This window comes from Euprymna scolopes, chromosome 8, assembly GCF_053919585.1.
Source record: "Euprymna scolopes isolate OS-2025 chromosome 8, ASM5391958v1, whole genome shotgun sequence".
Classification (NCBI taxonomy): Eukaryota; Metazoa; Mollusca; class Cephalopoda; order Sepiida; family Sepiolidae; genus Euprymna; species Euprymna scolopes.
This window is the reverse complement of record NC_136489.1, coordinates 144,761,464-144,784,615: the sequence shown is the minus strand read 5'-3', so window position 1 is coordinate 144,784,615 and position 23,152 is coordinate 144,761,464. Positions and strand designations below refer to the sequence as shown.

Below are 23,152 nucleotides of genomic sequence, written 5' to 3'. Positions count from 1 at the left end.
CTATATTTTTGCTAACTATATTTTTGCTAACTATATTTTTGCTAACTATATTTTTGCTAACTATATTTTTGCTAACTATATTTTTGCTAACTATATTTTTGCTAACTATATTTTTGCTAACTATATTTTTTGCTAACTATATTTTTGCTAACTATATTTTTGCTAACTATATTTTTGCTAACTATATTTTTGCTAACTATATTTTTGCTAACTATATTTTTGCTAACTATATTTTTGCTAACTATATTTTTGCTAACTATATTTTTGCTAACTATATTTTTGCTAACTATATTTTTGCTAACTATATTTTTTGCTAACTATATTTTTGCTAACTATATTTTTGCTAACTATATTTTTGCTAACTATATTTTTGCTAACTATATTTTTTGCTAACTATATTTTTGCTAACTATATTTTTGCTAACTATATTTTTGCTAACTATATTTTTTGCTAACTATATTTTTTGCTAACTATATTTTTGCTAACTATATTTTTGCTAACTATATTTTTGCTAACTATATTTTTGCTAACTATATTTTTTGCTAACTATATTTTTCAAATTGAATGTTTATAAAGAGTTGTTTATTGCTTTCAGATGTGGTGATCGAGAATTTCTTGAAACTCTGATTAAGAAAACAGACAAAGAATTCAATCATAAAGGTCAAGGTTTTTTTGTGTCGATTAAGATTTTGCAAGGAGATTTACAACAGGTAATTTAGAAATACCCCCCCCCCTTTAAAATCATTATTTGAAAAGTTGAAATTGTATAAGTTGTATTAATACAATTTACCACACCTCGACAAAACAACATTGTTACATTCTACCTTAAATTAAAAAATATGCAAAGAAATAAAAATTAAAAACTAAAATGGCTTTATTGCATCCCGGACAACACTGGGTAGATACAACTAGTAATTTATAAATTGCTTCAAGTATATATATTGTAAAAATTTAAAGATTCACAAATATAAATTGAAATTATGACTTCCTGTTTTAGATTTATTACACATGCTTGCATTGAGAACTTTCTAAATGTTTTCATTTAAAGACATTTTATTTTCCTTTGACTAATTCTTATTGTCTGTCTATATTTTTAGAAAAGCTTTCTTAAAATGCCTCTTTTTTTTTTACCATATTGTTAAACTCACAAGATTACTTTTGTTTCTTAGCAATTCAGTAATTTTCAAAAGCTGATTTTAAGTGTTCAGAAAAAGAAGTTTTAAGTTTATTAAAATGATGCAAATCTTTCCTTTATATTCATACAGATCTGGGATGATTATCCTCATCTAGTCTTGCCTGGAACAGCAGTTTCTCGTAAAATGGGATTTCCTGAAGTGATAATGCCAGGTAGGTAAATTATATTTGGTGAACTAGAAATCAATTAGTGGGTCTTTTTTTATTTAATAATTTAAATTAAATAAAAATATAGAATTTCCACTAGCTTAAAAATAAATAAACCATGTTTCCAAATCCTTTTCCAGAGATCTTAAAGAGAAAACTTCATAATTATACAATTAATCATTAGAAGTTCAAATATAGAACAAGATAAAGCTTACTATCTCTTAATAATCTATTATAGTTTAATTTATATTTGAATGCAATTTTTGCTTATCTGTTAAAATTTTATTTTCAAATCTTTGTTGGTTTGGATATTTTTTTTAATTGGATTGCTTGCTGTTTGTCAGTTATATATGGAGCATGCTCTTAGGGTTGGATACCCTTTCTTTCACCAACCATAGTTATACAAGATAAGCTTAGCTTTCCATAAACAATAGGTACTTTTATGAGATTTGCTCGCCAACTGAGTTGGTTTACCAGTGTATGGTGTTTGAAGCTATACATGAAAGATTTAGAGCATGGAGGATCAGGAAATGATCACCTATCCTGATACTTTTAGGATACAGCTCGTGAATTTTGTAAGATGCTACCCCTCCTCCATATTTATAATTATTATTTGTGACATGATATATTTTATGTTGTTAACCGTTTTAATTATTAAACTATTTTGAAAGTATTTTATGGACCATGGATGACAGTATCACCTTGGTCACAAAATCCGTATTATCACACTGATTGTATGAAGGAAATATTAAATAGACTTTGTATGTTGAATCTGTTGAATCAAATATGTTGATAGGCATTTGCAGTGTTGTTTATGATAAGTCATTGAAACAGTTTTATTGACTTAATATCAATTTGGTAATATTGTTTTATCTTTGAAAAATTATAAAACTATGGATCTTTTCTCGGAAATAGGAAAATAAATGAAAAATGTAGTTTTTGGGGTTAGGATGTAAGGTATGGCAGATATTTTACTGTGTGACTGTCATATAGGATGGAACAATAAAATTGTCACCTTAAAGAAAACAACACTACAGCTTTATTTTAAGACTTCTATTTAAAAAATCAATTCCAGTAACATGATTATTTAGTAGAGTTGACATCTATTCAATGTATCTGTCTTCAGCCTCACTCACTGCCTCGATAGGGGGTCCAGAACTGGGAGCATATCTTTTCCACAAGCATTGGTGGAAGCGCAGTGAATACTCAGCGGATTGCGGCGATCAGGCTGGCTTTGGTGTTGTGGGAGGTCATGTTGGTGATGTTCTTGACATATGACCAAACGAAGTAATCCAACTGGTTCAGGTTGGGGAGGAGGTGGGGGCCAGTGAGAGAAAAGTACAAAGTCATAGCACTCCTTCTGAAACCAAGCTTGAGTCTCTTTGGATATGTAGGTCAGTGCTGAGTCCTGCTGCTAGACCCAGGATCTGTCAGCGGCCACTCAATTGCACCAAGAAATCACCACACTCTTCAGCACATCAGGTACATTTTGGTGTTGACTTTCAAGCCGACTTCGAAGATGTGAGGTGGCATGATGTGGCCCTCATTTAAAACCACACCAGAGACTATAACTGTGGCTGGAAACTTTGTTTTCATCACCCTAGGCATTTTGAGGTGCTGGTAATGGTCCTATTGTCATAACTTGGATCGGTAGAGAGCATGAGTCATACAGCAGCGCATCTACGATTTTGCTCGTTGAATATTGTGTCACTTTCAGATATGATAGAATGCTCCTCTAACTCTTGGGATTTGTACACAACTGGCTAACTAGTAGATGGTCTGCAGCAAAGAAAAGAAAACAGGTTCTTATCAAATGGAAATGGAATCATATTTTTTCTAGGGCGAAAATTTTATCGTTCCACCCTGTATATATGTATATACATTTTGTTTTAACTGAGTGAGTTTTGCCTGTCTCATAAAATGCTCCATCTAAGTTGATCATAAACAATCTTTTGTTTAAAGTTAGCCATTTTTACCATGCATTATTGACTGACAACACTTTCCTGATTTTAATCTATTAGATTTTCCAATTTATTTAGAATGATTATTGCAATTTTAGTGTTAAAAACTGTTGCTTGAAAATCTAAAAGTCGTTAGAAGTGTAAATATGTAAAGTGCTTTTTAATCTAAAACTTAAAGTTTAATAATAGCACACCCACATTAATATGGCTTTAATATTGAATTTAGATTTAAAGATATGCATTTTATTCATTGAGGAAAACGCTTTTAGGATGAATAAAGCTATTGGAATGAGTGCTGTCCTTTTAATGTTTTATCCAAGCTTTTGTGGATTAATATGGCTGAAATTATTACTTAGATTTTCACAAGGCAAATTGCATGTTTTTTTCCCCTCCTCATTCTATTGTTGACGATGAAACTTATGTAACTTAATAAAAGCAACAAGATTAAATCTTATATTTATTTTTATATGTTTGTTACATTTGTCCAGATATACACCTTTATTAGTTATTCGCTAAGTTTGGATTTAAAGATAATCTTAATTCTACTTTGCAATATACAGTTACTTTATATTGAATATGTTTATTCCTGTCTTTTATCATTATTAGGATGATATGTTTCCTTAATATGAATTTAATATTAATCCTTTTATATTTATATTGGAATTAAGGGTTGATATATTATATATATTATACATATTATATATATATATATATAATATATATATATTATACATATTATATATATATTATACATATTATATATATATATATATATATATATATATATTATACATATTATAACTACTTCATTTGTTCGCATAAATTTAATATATGAAAGTATAGATTTATGCGTAAACTTTAAGTATTTACTTCAAAAGTGCTCAATACGTAGGTAGAGCTAGTTAGTAATTTATAAAATATATATGGCGATTAAGCTACACTGAATATTCTGCGTTTCATCCAACTATAGGATTCGTCAGGCTTATGCGCGAATTCTGTCGTTGCTTCTTGTTTTTATATATGTTGAGGATTTCTAGTCGGCCAATCAGCTTTCTAGTATCCACCGCGCCCCTTCCTACCAGCCAATGGGCATGCATTTTATCAAACAAAGGATCTGTTTTAGAACTAGGTTAGTGGTTTTAGGTGGTCGTTCTCCTTTTTTTTTTTTTTTTTTTTTTTTACATATAAATATACCTATGTGCACACAACAATGCACATACATATACATATATACATATATATATATACATATATATACATATATGTATGTGATCGTTTATGTATATTCATGTTTATTTAATTTATTTATTTGTTTTTTTTCCTATTGTTATTGTTAGTTTTAAAGTTATTTTGTATCGCTATCCTAGAGTAAGTTTTATTTTGTGATCACAGTTGTTTGCTATTTCCCGCCTACAGTTTATCAAGATAAATGCAATTGTAGACACTGCACACTTTGCCCAGTCCAAAATAAATGTTTAACAAAAAGCGTAGTTTATCAAGCAACAATATTTTCGAAAGAAAACCCGAATAACAAGAAATATTACATAGGCATGACTTCCTTAGATTTCAAAACCCGATACTATGACCACAAAAGCACATTCAAAAATAAAAAACACCGTATAAAAACAACACTAGCGAATAAATACTGGGAACTCAAAGAAAGCGGACATTCGCCGGTAGTCGAATGGAAAATAATGAGACAAGCTACCACATGCAGACATTTAGACGACCCATGTAAATTATGCTTCCATGAAAAATTTTCTGTCCTGTACTTTAAAGAACCTCAAAATCTATTAAACTGTAGGTGGGAAATAGCAAACAACTGTGTTCACAAAATAAAACTTACTCTAGGATAGCGATACAAAATAGCTTTAAAACTAACAATAACAATAGGAAAAAAAACAAATAAATAAATTAAATAAACATGAATATACATAAACGATCACATACATATATGTATATATATGTATATATATATATATGTATATATGTATATGTATGTGCATTGTTGTGTGTATGGTCAAAAAGTCAGGTAACATGTTAAAGGTAGAAAAAACAATATGATCCATTATAATCTCTATTCGTTTAATATTATTTGTTTAAATATTTGAGTGTAATATATAAACTACCCCTCCTGATTTCTGGCTTTGGGGCTATATAAAGGATAGCGTTTATGGCAAGAAGCCTGATACAATAGCGTCTTTAAAGTTATTTATTGAAGAGGAGATTGCGCGGATATCAGCTGACATGATTACATGTGTTACACAATCAGTGGTTAATCGCTTCCAGTGATTGATAGAGAGAAATGGACGACAATTAACAAAATAAACATATTTCATGTTTGTTTCATTTTATATTTCAATGTATGGTACTTAAATATACGTGTATTGCTAATATCGTTTTTCTTTAAAATGTTACCTGACTTTTTGACCACCCTGTATATTATATATATATATATATATATATATATTATGTATATGTCTAATACATATATTATATATATATATATATATATATATATATATATATATATATATATTATGTATATGTCTAATATATATATATATATTATGTATATGTCTAATATATATATATATATTATGTATATGTCTAATATATATATATTATGTATATGTCTAATATATATATATTATGTCTAATATATATATTAGGTATATATAATATTTATATATATATTATGTATATGTATAATATATATATTATATATATAATATTTATATATATATATATTATGTATATTATATATATATATATATATATATATATATTTATTATGTATATGATATGTATATGTATAATATATATTATATAATATATAACGTAGAGCGTTAGAGGAAAAGAGCAAGCTCACTTCTATGAGAAGAGACTCATCTGGACAATATAAAGCTCAACAAGTATCTTTGGAGCTTATATATGAAAACAATAGGAGTGAGAAATGAAGTCACAGAACTATATATTAGTGGATATAGATTGGTTCATTTATTCAATAAGGGAATACAATCGATTAGTTGGGGGATAGAAGAGACTCATTATGCGAAGGCATTTTGAAGCCTAATGCCTCTTATCAGAAGGGTAGAGAAAATGCTAGGTAACATAGTGGGGATGCGGCGTCTAGCATTTGATTAATTAAGAATGAAATAGATCAAAACAAATTAAAATTATAGATGATTGGAGGGGGGTCGAATTCTTAATAAAGGAGTGTTTGATTAATTAAGCGTCTAGCGTTTGATTAATTAAGAATGAAATAGATCAAAACAAATTAAAATTATAGATGATGTTTGGAGGGGGGTTGAATTCTTAATAAAAGAGGAGCATATTATATATAGTGTAATGCAGAAAGGTGTATAAAGTCTTTTTCATTGTCTTAAGTGCATGTAGTATATGTTTTAGGATTAAAGTTGAGGCTTAACTGGGTGTGTGGTGGTTCTAATTTAACAGCGTGTAAGGTGTCTATTATCTATGGAGGGGCATTTTTTTACAGATGCAAGCAAGATGACAACAGCACTATGAATTAGTGTATAATTTTGGGAGGGATATTTGGTAGTGATTTAAGGCGAAATGGGTGCATATATTAAGGCTATAATACTGGATTTCAAAGTATACTATATGCTAGGTAATATGTGGCAATATTTCTATGTTTTCTTTTTTATAAGGCAAAGGTAGAGAGATAGGGTGGCAAATTCTTTGGAGGTGTCTAACAGGACAAAAATAGATTTTTGCATATGGATGATTGGTGTGGTGGAGTAATAGGGGGAATTTTACTATTAACCATAATATTAATAATAACAACAGTAATAACGACGATGGTAATGACAATAAAAATGATTATAATGATGGTAGCGATAATAATAGTAATGACGACGATAATAAAAATAATAATAATAATAATATTTACACCAATAATAATAGTATTAATAATAAAATTAGTAATAATGACTAGAAGTTGCATAAAATTGAGGGGTACAGATAAAGGTCCAAGACACATGTAATATATTTAAGGGATAGAGGGTGAAGGGTGAAGTAAAAAGAACAAAAAAAGAAAGAAGAGGCGATAAAAAAAATAAAAATATAAAATAAGATAAAAGAACAAAAAAAAAAAAAAAATTATTGGTTTCGTTAAAAGGGGGCAGAGTTGGATACCTAAATGAGGTATAAGGGATTAGAGTAGTGCACATGCATATACACACCCACACACACATATATATATATATATATATATATATATATATATATATATATGCATACACTCACGTATACACATATACAATGGGGTTAGCCGGCAGAAACAAAAATTTCGGAAAGTAGTATCCTGAATCCAATGCTAGACGCCGCATCCCCACTATGTTACCTAGCATCTTCTCTACTCTTCTGATGAGAAGTATTAGGCTTTGAAATGCCTTGGTGTAAAGAGTACCTTCTGTCCCCCAATTAACTGATTGTATTCCCTTATTGAATAAATGAACCAATCTATATCCACTAATATATAGTTCTGTGTCTTCATTTCCAACTCCTATTGTTTTCATATATATATATATATATATATATATATATATATATATATATATGATAAAGGACACCAATTCATTTTTATACAGATTAGTTTTCTAAAAACAATTAAATGTCCTTATCTGTGTAATTTTTTCTATGTTGGATATTTTATCAAATGGAATGTAACTAAACTATTAAAATTAATTGTTTTTACTTTATGATTGAACTATACACATAAAATGGAACTGTGTGTGTGTGTGTGTGTGTGTGTGTGTGTGTGTGTGTATATATATATATATATATATATATATATATATATATATATAAATTTAAAGGAGATTAGAATAATAGTCTAAAGAGCTAAGTGTATTTTAATGTAACAGTGAAATTACTAGTTTAATTAAAATACAGGAAATGCTCGTTGTAATTTAGATATATAATAAGCTCGATAGTTAAATGTCCTAGAGCTAATTCAATATTAAGTAAAGTGATTTTCAATTTAAAATTTAAAAAAAATTTTTAAAAAACAAATTTTAATTAAATTAAAAATCAGTTTCATATATATATATATATATATATATTAGTATTAGAAAATATAATATGAAAATTTGTCTATGTGTTTAAGCTACACAGAAGTGTCCATATTTCATTCCTTTCAATGAAAACATTAGCCCATGAGATATGATCTTAAATCTGATTATTTAGATTAAACACTACTTAAAAACAATAACAAAAATCTGTTCACTTCACTGTTCAATGATTCCCTGGAGAGATGAACTATAGATGCATCTGTATAGCTTAATTACCATATATATATATATATATATATATATATATATATATATATATATATATATATATATATACTACTACTACCTCTTTGCTCAACTCATGTATTGAGTACTGTTGAAGTAAATGCTGAAAATTTATGCACAATGTATCATATCAGTCTTATCATGTGTATATATCTGAAATATATATAGATATGGTTGTGAAAATCATCTCTTTTAGCTGGTTCAGAGTTTTCGATTTGCATTTGTATACAGTGTTCAATGACTTCTCAAGCAGAGCTTAGCAGTATTTAAAATGATTATATAGTTTTTAATGCAATTACCAGCATTCTGATGACCATCACAAGGCATAATAAATAAATTTGGGATCAAATTCATGCATCATTACCATCTGACAAATGCAGGAATGTGTGAAACCTTTATAATGACATTAAAAACACAATATTTTTAAATACTCTATATATTAATAGTATAGAAATATACTTCTTGCAAGTGAGCTAAAGAGAAACATTTGTTTTATTCCTGAAGACAATCACAAGTTTAAATTTCACCTGATTATTTCTTTTTAAATGAAACCGGTTTCTGTGTAGCTTTCCATAAGTGTATTATTTTCCTACTAAGTTTTACTCATGTATTGATAAAAATGATTTCTTATATGCATCAAATTAATTGGAAAGTTAAAAATGAATTCAATGCATTATCAAATAAAATGTTTTCCACTAGATTGGTTTCCTTCTCTTCTGATTATTGTTCCAATATTCTTGGTTGGAATAAACATTTTCAGAAAAATGTATTTCAAAAGAAATAAAAATCTGATCTCTAAATTAATCCAATGAAAACCCTAACTTTTTTCTTCCTTTCTATCTGTTCCCCTCCTTCTTCCATGACTACCTTTTCTTCTCCTCTTTCTCTTCTTAGATATATTTTAGATTTGCATCTTAACTTATGTATTTTTTTGCTTCTGTTCTGTCCCTTAAAGTGGAAGGTAAGTGCCACCAAGTCTTACTAAGTTGTGTCATTCTGTTGTTGTTGCTATTGTTTTGAGTAGTTGGTTTCCTTACTACTCACAGCATGTGATTTTTATTTCTTACATATTTTTTTCAAAGTTATTTTTATATCTTTAACCAGTTCTCTCTTTTACCAGCATGGTTGTCTTAAGCAATTCCCAATATTTTATTCTGTTAAGTTTCTCTTTATTTGATGCTCCTTTTACAATTAGTTTTGGTATTATTATTGAAACATTTTTCCATGTGTCCATTAAAGATGGCATTCACTGATATCATCTAAGGAAAATTTTGGCTTCTTAATCATTTGTTGTTTTTTTTATGTTACTTTAATGTTTATTTATTCATATAATGTATTAAATAGAAACTTATACGATTATTTTTCTCCATCATTTCATGAAATAGTTCAATAAAACAAACGTATGTGAAACATTTTTACTTATTAAAATTCTGTAAAAATAATTATTCTGCCTTCTCCATATTATGCACACACACACACACACACACACACACACACACACACACACACACACACACACACACACACACACACACACACACACACACACAGAGAGAGAGAGAAATGCCACTCTTTTTAATTGATTTTAGTTTAAAACTGATTATATTCTGATTTACTTGTATGAATAATTTCTTAAATAAAATCCATGCTTAATTTTTTAAAGAACATATTTATTGAAATAGTTTAACAAAAGAACCCCTCCTTAAAAAAATTGCAGCTGCAGAATTTAGTTATTTTTTTTATTCATTGAACATATCAATTTCATTTTTTTGATTAAATAGTAAATCAACTTGGAATTTTATTATTTATCAATCATTATCTTTTTAGCATGTAAAGACGTTTAACTTGATTCAATAAATTTTATACAAATTGACCCTAATTTTGTTCGTTTTTCTGCAAAGTAATTTCAATTAAAGTTTACTGTAGATAAGCCAAGAAAATAGAATAAAAATCACAATTTAACAAACAGAATTCTTATGTTTTGGAATTTTTTAGATAAGGAATGATAACTGGGATTATTTGAATTAATGCTCCATCTTGGACATTATTCTTAAAACATTTTAGCCAATCATTGCACCTTGAGTCCTTACAGAAAACTTTAGTACAGAGAAGGTCAGAGGTTACATCCTCCGACCTTCCTCAGACAAGAATTTGTGCAAGGAATCCAAATATGGCACTGAAAATCACCAGAAATTAACAGTTTTCAAGTAATCTGCAGTAAATATACATAAATATGTAGTAATACCATAAAAATTCTAGAGAACTCTAGTTAAATTGTAATGGATTTTATCTACAGGAAACTGAACTCTAATACTAAGACCGTTAGAAATAAATATATTGCAAGATTTCTTTGGTGTTATTGTAGATTAACAATGGCTAAATCACCCCATCTGTCTCCCCAAAATATGTAATTCTCCCTGTTTTTAGGCAATTACAAATGAACACACTGAAAAATTTGGTTAAAATAAAAAAGAAACAACATAAATAAAGATTTAATATAAAATAATCTTAGACTTTAGGGTCATTCTAACGTTTTAGGGCAGTTTACCATATTTTTTTTCTATCGAAATTAATCCTGTGGATTTTTTTTATTTTTAAACAATTATGTGTGTTTTTAAGATCTTTGTAGAAGGCGGCTTGCCACTTGGACTTCGGGTTAGTGGTAGTGCTAAGAGCAATTACATGTGAACACAGTGAAAACTTGGAATAAAGAGACAAAAACTATTTTAGAGTGGAAGATCAGTCTTACATATAAATTTAATGTAAAATAATCCTCCATTTCTAGGCCATTTTAGCGTTTTAGAGCTGTTAATTTATATTTTATGAGAGCGTGCATTATTTTTTTTTATTTATTTATTTTTTTTTTTTAGAGTTAAATAAATTTTTTTAGACAATGTGTGGTCTTAAGACAACTTGTAGGATGGCTTGCCACTAAAACTTAGAGTAGTAGAATTATGAAAGGTTTTTTATTTTGAAGTAAGGGCCGTTCAGATTTAGGGTTAGTGGTAGGGTTAAAGATTTTTTTTTTGAGTGGGAAGTGTCACTCAGATTTAAGGTTAATGATCTGACAAGTTCAAGGGACGCACTTTTAGGAGTTGAGCTTGTCACTCGGACTTAGATTTAGTAGCATAGTGTAATTTTTAATTATATATACTAATTTTTCAAATTGAAAAAATATCAACAAAATTTGGAGTACTAATTACTTTAAAAGGCAGTAATGGTGGGGAAATGTAGAATCATTATACATTAAATTTATATGTAAAACTGATCCCCCCACTCTAATTCTAAATTATTTTTGTTATAATTTTTTCTAATTTTTTTTTAATCACTTAAAAGAATAGAATCTTATTTATTTTTTAATTGGCAGCTATAAAGTCATTTATTACGACAATTCATGTTTGACAATTCATATTTGAAAACTAATATTTTTTAAGAAAGTTTTTTTAAAGAATCACAAACCATATTAATTTTAAACAGAAAAGTTTTTTATTTTCAAAGTAAACGTAATTCACAAAATGTTGATTTCAAGCTAACAGTCGAGAGACCTGATGGTTAGCTTTTAATTATCAGCATTATTAGTGAAATTTTTTACTTTCACTGAAAAGTGTTTGAAATTATGAGGAAGAGGCTATGTAAAAATTGACACTGCCAAAAGAGAAATTAACATAGAATTATCATTTTAACACATAAAAATAATGTAAACATTAATTTATTTAGTAATAAAGGTACAAAATATATTTAGAAATAAATGTTTGAGACATGTTGAAGTTTTATTTTTAAGACAAAAAAAAAAATGAATAGACTAGTTTATTTTGTACCCCAACAATAAGTGAGATTGATGTTTTTTTCTGATTGTTTTTCAAATATAACAAAATTTCTCATAGATAGCAAACTTCTAAGTATTACAAGGGTAAAAAAATCTGACACAAAATGACCTTTTTATAGAGTTAACATTTTTATGGTTATTTTCCAAAAATCTGTTCAGTTTCTTGAAGAAGGCCAAACTGAAAATTGTAAAAATAATAAAAATTCCATATTCATATCATTTGGATTCTTTGGACAACTGTTCTAATTTTGAATGCAATTTGTACAACATTTCAGTCAATGTAACTTCTGACCTTCTTCAACTGAATCTTGTCAAACTTGGGAATCTTTTCTCTGAACTCAGGAATCTGCACGAATTTTGAATGGAACCCTTTATTTAATCTATGAAGATAATATCCTCATTCCAACAGCCATGACTGGATAGAAGTCCTAAGTGATTCGCAATTGCAATTTTGAGTGTCGCCTGCAATGAGGATTGAATCTTCAACCTCCAGAAGAGGGTACCTTTTACAACTGAATTTGACCAAGTATTCTATCTTTGATGAAAATGCAATATTCTGATCCAAGTAATCTGGCTCATATCTTTAATTCTACTCCAAAAATTATTTTAGTGAGAAGATTATTTTTTATATTTATGTTTATTTTATGTTTTTTTCATATTTCTAATTTATATTTGGATTATTCAAACTACTATTCTCATCTTGTCTTTGGTCTATATAACTGCAGACTTTTTCTTAGGTGCATATGTTGAACATGGGAATCTGTACTGACGTTTGAATTGGAACCATTATTTAATCCATGGGGAAGTGGGTTCTATCAACCAACCATGACCAGGTTGAAATTTTCAATAATTCTTGATTATGTTTTTAATACCACCTGTGCTGAGGATTGAATTTTCAACTTAAAAAAAAAAATTGACATAAAATAAAAAATAGCACATCCTGAACACAATAAGCAGTACAGACAAATGTATGGAACATGTACTAAATATTAAAACATAACTTCATATTGTATCAAAATAACATGAATATAAATGTATTTTTTTTAAGCATGTAACCATCTTATTGTTGTCATCTTTTCTATATTCTGGTCGTAGTGATTTCTGTATTAATGTTTCTTTTCTTGACTGCATGTATTAGTTTTTGTTATATTCATCTCTCTTTCTCCATTGCAGCTGTCTTGACTTTGCAGGATAGAATTCCTCACCAAATTTTTTTTTTATGTTAGCAGTTTGTTACCTAATTAGCAGTCTAATCATTTATCGGTATTGTTTCTAATATTTGTTTCGTTATGATCAGATTATTGATTTATCGTGTTCATATCAGCAAGTGTTTATTTCCTGATTAATTTTGAATGCACAATCACAGTTCATGATGCTATCAAAAGCTGAACGAATCATGTCAGATGGTTTGTAATTGATTTTTGAAATCTTTTCTTTTACACATTTTGCACTCACAAATGAGTTTTATTTTAACTTGAGAAAACCAATTTTTATATAAAATTTATGCAAAACAGTTTTGTTGAATTGAATTATATGAACCCTAGTGCAGTCAAGCTATGCTGATGAGCTGCAGAACAGCGAGACACGTGTACATGGATGACTGTTTTAGAAAAGTAAAATAAAAACAAATAATTTATTTGTTTACATTAAAAAAATATGGGCGATCTTTCTTAGGGAAAGCTAATTCCTTGATCTTCTAGGTAGGATACACTAATACTGAATACTGAATATTGAATTGTTGTTAAAAAAATCAACAACAAAACAATTGACAGAACTTTGAAATTGTTAAATGTGCATTTAACGAACCAGACGTAACTCAGCATTTGCTCGGCTTTGTCCGACGCATGACGTCAACAGCCGGATATAACCGAGCGTTGCCGATTAAGCAGACGAGAATTTCGCTATCAATTGGAAGAGTGTCACAACTCAAGAAACGCTTATTTGAAGAGAGTTAAAAAAAAATTTGTTTTAAAAAGATAACTTACGAAATAATAATGAATATTACAAACCTTGCGGACCAGCTCCAGACCCCAGAGGCTGCACTAAACTTTTGCCAGCAACGGAAATTGTTGGCAGAAGAGAAAAGGTGTTTACATTTTGGCCAGGATTGTGTACTTGCAAAGAGAACAAGCCTTTCCGACGGTTACGGTTGGAGGTGTAGAAGTGTAACATGTCGTCAATGGACCTCCATTAGGATTGGGACCTTCTTCTCAAAATCCCGACTAACCATCGCATGTATAATAAAAATAATATACTTATGGGCGTTCGAGATGGCATCTACAAAAAATCTCCATCGCGAATGTGGGTTACGTTCTCGCCACACAATTGTGGATTGGAAAATTTTCCTGCGTGATATATGCAGGGACTATTTTCTTAGGAATCCCTGGCAGATTGTAAGCCCAGGCCATACGATAGAAATCGACAAGTCTGTTTTTAACCGCAGAAAACACAACGTCGGCAGACTTCTGACACCGGTCTGGGTCTTCGGTGGATACGACCCCTGCCGAAAAGGAGGGTTTCTTGGTCACTGTACCAAATAGGAATGCCGAAACCCTCCTTCCACTAATAAATAAAAGAAAAATCCTTGTTTCTGGCAAAAAAAAAAAAAGTCCTTGTTTCTGGCGAAAAAAAATGTACAAATAATCCTTGTTCCTGCCCCCCCCCCACCAAAATGCTTTTATTGCCCTTTTTTAGGCTTTTTCCATTTATTTGACATAAAGAGTTGCAAAAAAAAAATATTAACTTTTACGTGTTTAAGACATAGACAATATGTTTTTTACGTTAAAAATTGAAAAAAAAAAAAAACCAGTTCAGACAAAAAAAAAAAGTTTCCTATTATTTAACAAAAAAAAAAACTTGTTTTATATGTATTTATTTTGAAAACAGAAAACAATTTCAAACAATAATAATAAAAAAAAAACATAAATGAATGGTAGGTTTTTGCTTTTTACTTATTTAATTTTTTTATGTTTCTACATTTTACAATTTCATTGTACAGTTATTTTGTTGTAGTGTTGTTTTTATTTTATCGGCAACGCTCGATTTTATCCGGCTGTTGACGTCATGCGCTGGACAAAGCCGAGCAAATGCTGAGTTATGTCTGGTTTGTTAAATGCACAAGTATCCAAAATCTTTTAATGCATTATCATTAACTGAATGAAATATTTAAATTATTTTCTGTTTGAATTTTTACTTATGTTATACCTATAATATAATGTTTTTTAAAGTTGGATCCTACGTTTTTTGTTCTATCTCATGAATAATTAAGTTAGATATTATTTTTGTATGGAAATACTAATTTGTTTAATCTATATTACTATTATATAATTAGGTATTTTTACTTTATTTTTTCTTCTGAAAGTGTAACAGGAAAATTGCATAAAAAATGTAACTTTTTCAACTGATTTCAATGTAAAAGAACTTTTTCTGGCCCAGAAAATATTTGATCCTAGAAAAGAAACCTAATAAATTATGGTAATCTTTTATTCTGATATTTGTTTTCTTGGTTATTGACATGAGCAAGGACTTCAGTGAACAGAAGTAGGTGTCAATTGATCTGTAATATTTAGGCAAAATTATATGTCAATCATTTTTTTTATTCTAAGTTCAATTGTGGATATAGCTTTCTAGTATGAAAAATGTCAAATTTAAATACAAAACAAAAATAAAATTATTTTTGACATTTGTTCTTTTTTATTTAAAAGAAAAAAAAAATAAACATGCACTCGTTGGTTTTCTGGGGTTTGAAATCCCCTGATTGTGGGTGAAAAAAAGAATCCAGAAAATATATCCACAGCAGATATTTTTGCTAAGCCTATCGTTATTGTTAAATATTTATGATTTTAGTAAAATTTCAAATATTTTTTGCTTTTGTAAAACCTGAATGTCTGACACAATATATTGTAGGATTTGTATTCAATATTCTTGTATTTAAAATTGTTCTGTTAAATATTCAAACATTTCTATCAACATTACTTGTGATCTTTGCATTTGATCTTCACAATTACACACATGTTTTTGTTGGTTAAGTTGATTATTGATTTTTATAAATATCTTGCTATTTTTTAATAAGTTGGTCAAATTGATTTTATTTTTTTAACTGATTCCTTCTTACAATTTCATTTTAATGAATGACAATTATCAAATAATTTTAAATAAATTACTAGTTCAGTGTAGTTATTTTGTTATAGTTCTTTTCTTCTCCAACCATGAGTTAAATAGTGTTCCTACCAGTGGTGGTATTTCCTTTTTATAATGGACTATTCAAATCTTTTTCTTTTTTTATCTTATTTATCCTCAAAAAAATTGTGACTGGGCTATAATGCCAGAAAATCAGATACCCCACCCTCTACCAACAGGCAGCCGGGACTTCCTCTTTCCTCTGAGCACCCACAATATAGAACCTTAATGAAAATGATCCAGATATATAACTCTGCCCACATCCCTATCACAGTTTCTTGCTCTCTCTTTCTCTCTTTTTTTTGTGCCATCCCCCTTCCTAAAAGTAAAAAGAAAGGAAGTGAAATAATTCCAAAAGGAACAGTGTTGGTGCAAAAAAAAAAAAAAAAAAAAAAAAAAAAAAATGCCACGTGCACAGAAAGTGCTCAGAAAAAGTATTTGAGATTTAGCCAGCTTTTTGGGGTGGGGGGAGCCTTGCATCTTATTGATCACGCTATTGTAGTGTGGTCGATAAGATGCAAATCCACAGTATGTCGACCCCCAAATGTTGTGTGCGCAACTTGACTCACCTGGAGGTGATTGAGAAACAGGGCGAAGCTGATTGCAGGTTTTACAGTATCGCATGGAACCACAGAAGAACTTAAAATTCATATTTGAATTTCGATCAGATCTATCAGGAATGATATGTGGTATATATGGCAAAGAGATAGAGAATCTCTAGAAGACAAAAAATGCATCCGTCTGCATTGTAATGATACATCCAACCCAGTGACAAATAGTCATGAAAATTAAACCTATAATGGAAAATTTGATCTACCGCTCCACCACGAGGGACTATTTCTCAGAGAAAAAGCCAATGGGAATATTTACTGGAGAGGAACAATGTTAATTCTGTTGAAAAGGGAAATGAGGGAAAGACTGGATTATCCCTGGATTGTATTATTGTTTAGCAAGTTTTCAGAAACTTTGGAGTCGGACATGTTACTTCTTTTCATCCTTTTATCATATCTGGATTACTACTTGTGTCAACTAAATACTTTATATCTCCCATCACCCCACCCCTTCATCCAACCTGCCCGATACCTGGTAAACAGCCAAACTGATTTTTTCATGGCATTCATGTTTAAATGTTCTGATTTGTCAGCTGGCGTAATGATTTCTCATAATATCAGAAAATTCTCATTTTTCTGCTTGCGTTCACACCCCCTTCTTTCAGCCATTGACTCAATGTATGAAAAATTTTTTTGGTGGGGGGAATTAACCGCTATATTTATACCTAAAAATATTCTTGTAGATCCATGATTGTCAATGTGTTTTGTCATCTTTATGCATCACTTGATTGTTTCATGAGAACGACTGATCTGAACCAAACCATATGTTACTAAGGGTCCGTAACTCTCACAGACGAAACGTCATTTTATATTTCCTTCTTTTTTTATTATTGTGTTATGAGCAGTGTAGGGAGAAACTGTCATTTCGTAAAGTTATAAATTCTGCAAAGGGGATTTCGCCTGTACACAAGTTTCTCTTGGGTCCTAACAAGTGGTAGACAATATATAGAATAGACATTTGAGAGAAGGACATTAAGCAACACACGCTGGTGAAAGTGGTAGAAAGTAAAAAATGGATTGTTTGAATTATTTGCAAATTAAGGGTGAGTAATCTGCATTATATTTAGTTTAATTTAGTTTTATGTTAAGGGATAGAAAAGCTTTGTAAAACTTTAGGTACATTTGATTTTTGTGATACAATAGCTAAGAGCCATTAATATTTCTCAAATTGAAGTTTTTTATTTGGAGTTTCCTTAACATATTTTAAAGGGTTTTTAAGGGGCATAATATGGGCACAAATTTTCATATGAAAATTTAAATAATTCAGATTTACATTAAATAGTATTCATACTCATTAAAAGCAAGATTCTCTTAATTTAAAGTTTTTCATAAGGCCCATTATACTTAAGTTTTAAATTAAAATTTTTTTTTAGAATCCAAATCATATAATGTATTTTTATCAAAATTCTAATAAAGATTCTATACATAATGTTTAGTATCATCATTTTAATCATTGTTAAATGACATAAAAGTAGTGCAAAGTTTAGAGTATTTTACCTGTCCTGTGGTGAGTATTATTGTGTGTACATGCGCACACATATAATTACTAAAATACCCTTAATTCACATTTGATGTTATTCTGTCAGAAAAATAAAAAACGTGAAATCTTCATCTATAATGAAAGAAGTGAAATGGGGTGCTTGTATATACGTGTAGTATATGTGTTTATATATGTTGTGTATAATGCTGTGTTTTGGTTTAGACTTGTATTCACATTATTAAAGGAGTTAATAAGGTTTGTATCTTAAATTGGTTCATATTTTTTGTCTGTTTGCTTGAACTGCATCTGATAAGAATGTCGATATGCTGATACACATTTGGAAAATACCATTTCAACTTACATAAACAATAAAATAGGTTTGTCTTCCTATCATTTTAAAAATATTTTATTAACAATAGTAAAAAAGCTTGAATCATAAAAAATATATTTTTAGAAAGCATTTTTTTCTTTTTGATTCTCTTTTAGTTTGTGGTAAATGTTTTTTTTTTTTTTTGCTTTTGCCAACGTTTACATTGATTTATTGATTTTGTGTAAGAATTTGAAATACATTTCATCTTCAGCTGAGATCAAATGTATTTTGAATTTTATTTGTGTGTTAATGATTTGATGTGATGGAAACTTGCTGTGATTGATTTCAGCTTTCAAAAAATATATACTTATATACATGTCTATTCCTAATATTTTCTTATTATACAATCAAGTATTTAAATAGCCACATTGTTAGAGTACATAAATATTTGTATAGTTTTGATTGTTCAGACAATTATTCTCATATTGGACGTTATTAGCACAATGCTTTGGTTGTTGAAACCTTCATCAGGTGTAAACTCCATGTTTTTTTTTTTTTTCAACTAACAAAAAGGGGTTAGCTCTGTATTGTAAGAAATCGGACAATGGGTTTGAGGGTGCGTATGTAAATTATATAAAAAAAAAGCTAAATTTTCAGGGGTCACTAAGATATTTTTAAAGACTTTCTTATGATTCAATTTTTAGCTGAATCCTTATGCGAATCGTCAATATTAGTGAAAGAAATGGGTACTCTTGCATAATTTGACCCGAATTCTCGTGAATTCCCGTCAAGCATGAATCAAGCGAGACCGGCAATCATCGGTGTAAGCCGAGTGGCGTAACAGACGCAGACTAATGAAAAAAAAAAAAACAAACAAAAAAAAAATACAAATGCAAATAACCCCAAAAAAAAAAAAAAAAAAAAACTACCTTGAAAAATGAAAATGTTTATTTCATTTTAGTATTTACTTTTTTTTTTTTTTTTTTTTTTTTTTTTTTTTGCAAAATATTTATCAACAGAAAATTTTTTTGTTTTTTTTTCTCTCCAAGAAAAGATTTTTTAACCATATAATTGTTAGGTGAAAGTACAAGTTTTTTTGTTTTATTTTGTGTTCTTTTTTGTAACCATATTTTTTTCTTGTTTTTTATTTTTTATTTTGAAGACTCGTTGTTCAGTCAAGTTCTTTTGGTGGCACTGTCTATTTTTACATCTCCAGGAGAAACCATCCTTTACACACAATCTTTTTTTAAGCAAACATTTGTGTTTACAATTATTGCACCTTATTTTTTGGGGACAGCAATTTCTTTTCCTGGCAATATGAGATTGTCTGCATAGATGTTTTCATTTCTTTTTCTTACATGTATAAATTTATTTTCTTGCCTGCCATTTTTCTGTTTGGCGAGTTTGAAAATATTTGTTTGTCAGCTTTTCTTTTTTTATTTTTTTGGTGCTAGTGCTCTTACTGATCCGATCCGCGCTATTTTTTAAATCGCATTTCCATGTTTAATTAAAGTTTTATGATATGTTTTTTTGAATTCAATTGTAAGGTTAAAGTATAGAATAGGTACAAAACACCCTCCCCTCCCCATGGCTTTTAAATAATAACGTTATTATTTCAGCATGGATCAATAAGTGCACTCACTAGTACTTTTTTTTTTTTTTGTTGGTTTAGTCTAGGCACCGCCAAAACTGGGGGGGGCAGGTCAGTACTTTTTGACGGACCGTCTTTTTAAAAATCTACCAAAAATCAGGTAATTATCCGATCAATACGAAATTTTCAGCGATTATTAGGAGAAGAATGAACTTTATAACAGTGTACTTATTTTTCATAAACGATATTTATATATATATTTTTTTTTGCTTACAAAACCCCCCCTTGTTTTGAAGTGGGAACAAATATGCTTAAAATAATCATCTGAAACTGAAATCAACATATTGTGTTGTTGTAAGGGACAGAATTATAGATTAAAAAAAAAAAAAAAAAAAAAAATTGTTTGCATACCTTATTTTGACGTCTGAATATCAGAACTTCGATTGTGTTTAATTATCCCGTTTTTGAGTTTTGAAGTGTGAAATTCGGTGAATATGTTAAGTAAAATAATTAATTTAAGTTAAGCAAAACAAAAAAAAAAAATTTTTTAATATTTATACGAAAAAAGCTATTTTAAAATTTTTGATAAATAAATTAACAATTTCTTTTTAGCGAGCCGAATAATGCATGACCATTATTAAACAGGGCATGCTTTGAATAATCGATACCAAAAAAAAAAATTCGATAAATATTGTGCCCTTTGTGTTAAAAATAGCATCATTTTTTTCGATCCCGTTTGAAAACGTTTGCCGCCTTTCGACTACGGTGGACCAAACGCGCTGAAATAATTTTTTTTTATTCTGCTTTAAATTGCCCCCCCCCCCATTTTGGGGAGCCTGGCCCCCACACACATACACATTAAAAACCAAACGCATACAAATGGTCACCCATCTGGTACTGGCCAGCCTTAGCTTAATAATACATTGAAATTTTCGTCACTGAAAAATAAGTTTTTTTTGGCCTGTTTGGTCTTCCATAGTTTGCTTTTTATCAAACGAAAACGTAAACAGAGTCGATCTGAACTCTACGTCAACGCGAAATATCTGGTTACCTATATGAATAAGTGGAATTATTTGAAATTCAGGTACTTATATTATAATATTTTTGCATATTCTCTTAGAAAATCATCCTAAATCTTAGTTAGACAATAAATAAATAAATTAATTATTTCAAAAACCCTTTTTTTTAAATATTTAAGTACGATTTTTGTGCAAGACAAAAAATGTCAATTGTTAACTTTTTGGGAAAATTTAACATTTAAAATTGAATTAAAAATAGTAGAAAAAGTTTTGCATTATTCTGTTTTCTATATGATAAAATTCAGGGTTTTATCTTTCTGGAAAAAAAAAGTTACTCAGAAATAATGGATTTTAATAAATGTAATTTCGTTTTAAAAAACAACAACAACTTGATTTTGCGGCCATTTTTGGCGGTGCCTAGTTTAGTCGGTTTCTTCCAATTAAAATGTCGTCTGCTTCCATTTAGACAGCGCTTTTTCATTGGGCTAATCAAACTCCCAAAAATTCAATTAAAAAAAAAAATAAATAAAAATAATAAGTAAGTTACTAATCAGAAAATAAAGTCACCCCCGCCCCTTAATATAACATTAAAAATTACTAAAAACATAACAGAAAAAAAAAAATTAAATAAATAAAATAAAAAGTCGAGTTAGCGTTTCAACATTTGAACAACGCTCGGCTGACACCGATAATTACCGGTCTCCCCCGATCTATGCTTGACGGGAATTCACGAGAATTCGGGTCAAATTATGCAAGAGTACCAAGAAATGTTTTACGAAAGCGTCGATAGACAACTTACGTGTATTTTCATTTTTTTCTAGGAAACCCAAGGCAAGGGAAACTACTCTAAGAAAAAGTTAGTTTTTGTTCGGGGGGTGGGGATTATCTCCCTTGTATATATATTTTTATTTTCTCTTATTTTTCCCATATAAAATTGTAATTTGAAAATTTTTTGTAAAACATTTTTTTCACTAATATTGACAGTTAGTATAAGGATTCAGCTAAAAATTGAATCGTAAGAAAGTTTTGAAAAAGTACCCTAGTAACCCTTGAAAATTTACCTTATTTTTTACATATAATTTACGGACACACCCTCAAACCCACAGTCCGATTTCTTTAGTTGGGAAAAAAAAAAAAAGCATGGAGTTTACACCCGACGAAGGTTATAGGTTTCAACGATAGAAACATTGTGCCAATAACACCCAAGATGTGAATAATTGTCGAAACAATGAAAACTATACAAATAATTATGTACTCTAACAAACAATGTTCATATTTAAATACTTGATTTAGAACTGCGTTACATAACTATTACTTATCACATAAAGCTTCATTGTTTAATGTGACTAGAGTTAAAGAGAAACACAAAACAGTTACATGTTCATTCTCTGATGGAACATGTCAGAGAAATGTTTTCAATTTATTGAATTATTAAAATATACAATTTTTGAAATGAAATAATTTATTTTTAGTGCATGTATGAAAGGAAATTATCTCTTCCCCTTCAAAG

The 23,152-nt window shown here is 29.1% G+C and overlaps 1 protein-coding gene across 1 annotated transcript in view; it reads left to right on the top strand.

Annotated features, from left to right (window-relative positions):
- Positions 1 to 23,152, top strand: part of LOC145283810 (dedicator of cytokinesis protein 1-like) — a 346,462-nt gene that overhangs the window by 180,706 nt on the left and 142,604 nt on the right. The window contains exons 14-15 of the mRNA XM_080132895.1: positions 596 to 710; positions 1,266 to 1,347. Of these exons, the coding sequence (XP_079989021.1) occupies positions 596 to 710; positions 1,266 to 1,347 (197 nt within the window). The remainder of the gene's footprint in view (positions 1 to 595; positions 711 to 1,265; positions 1,348 to 23,152) is intronic.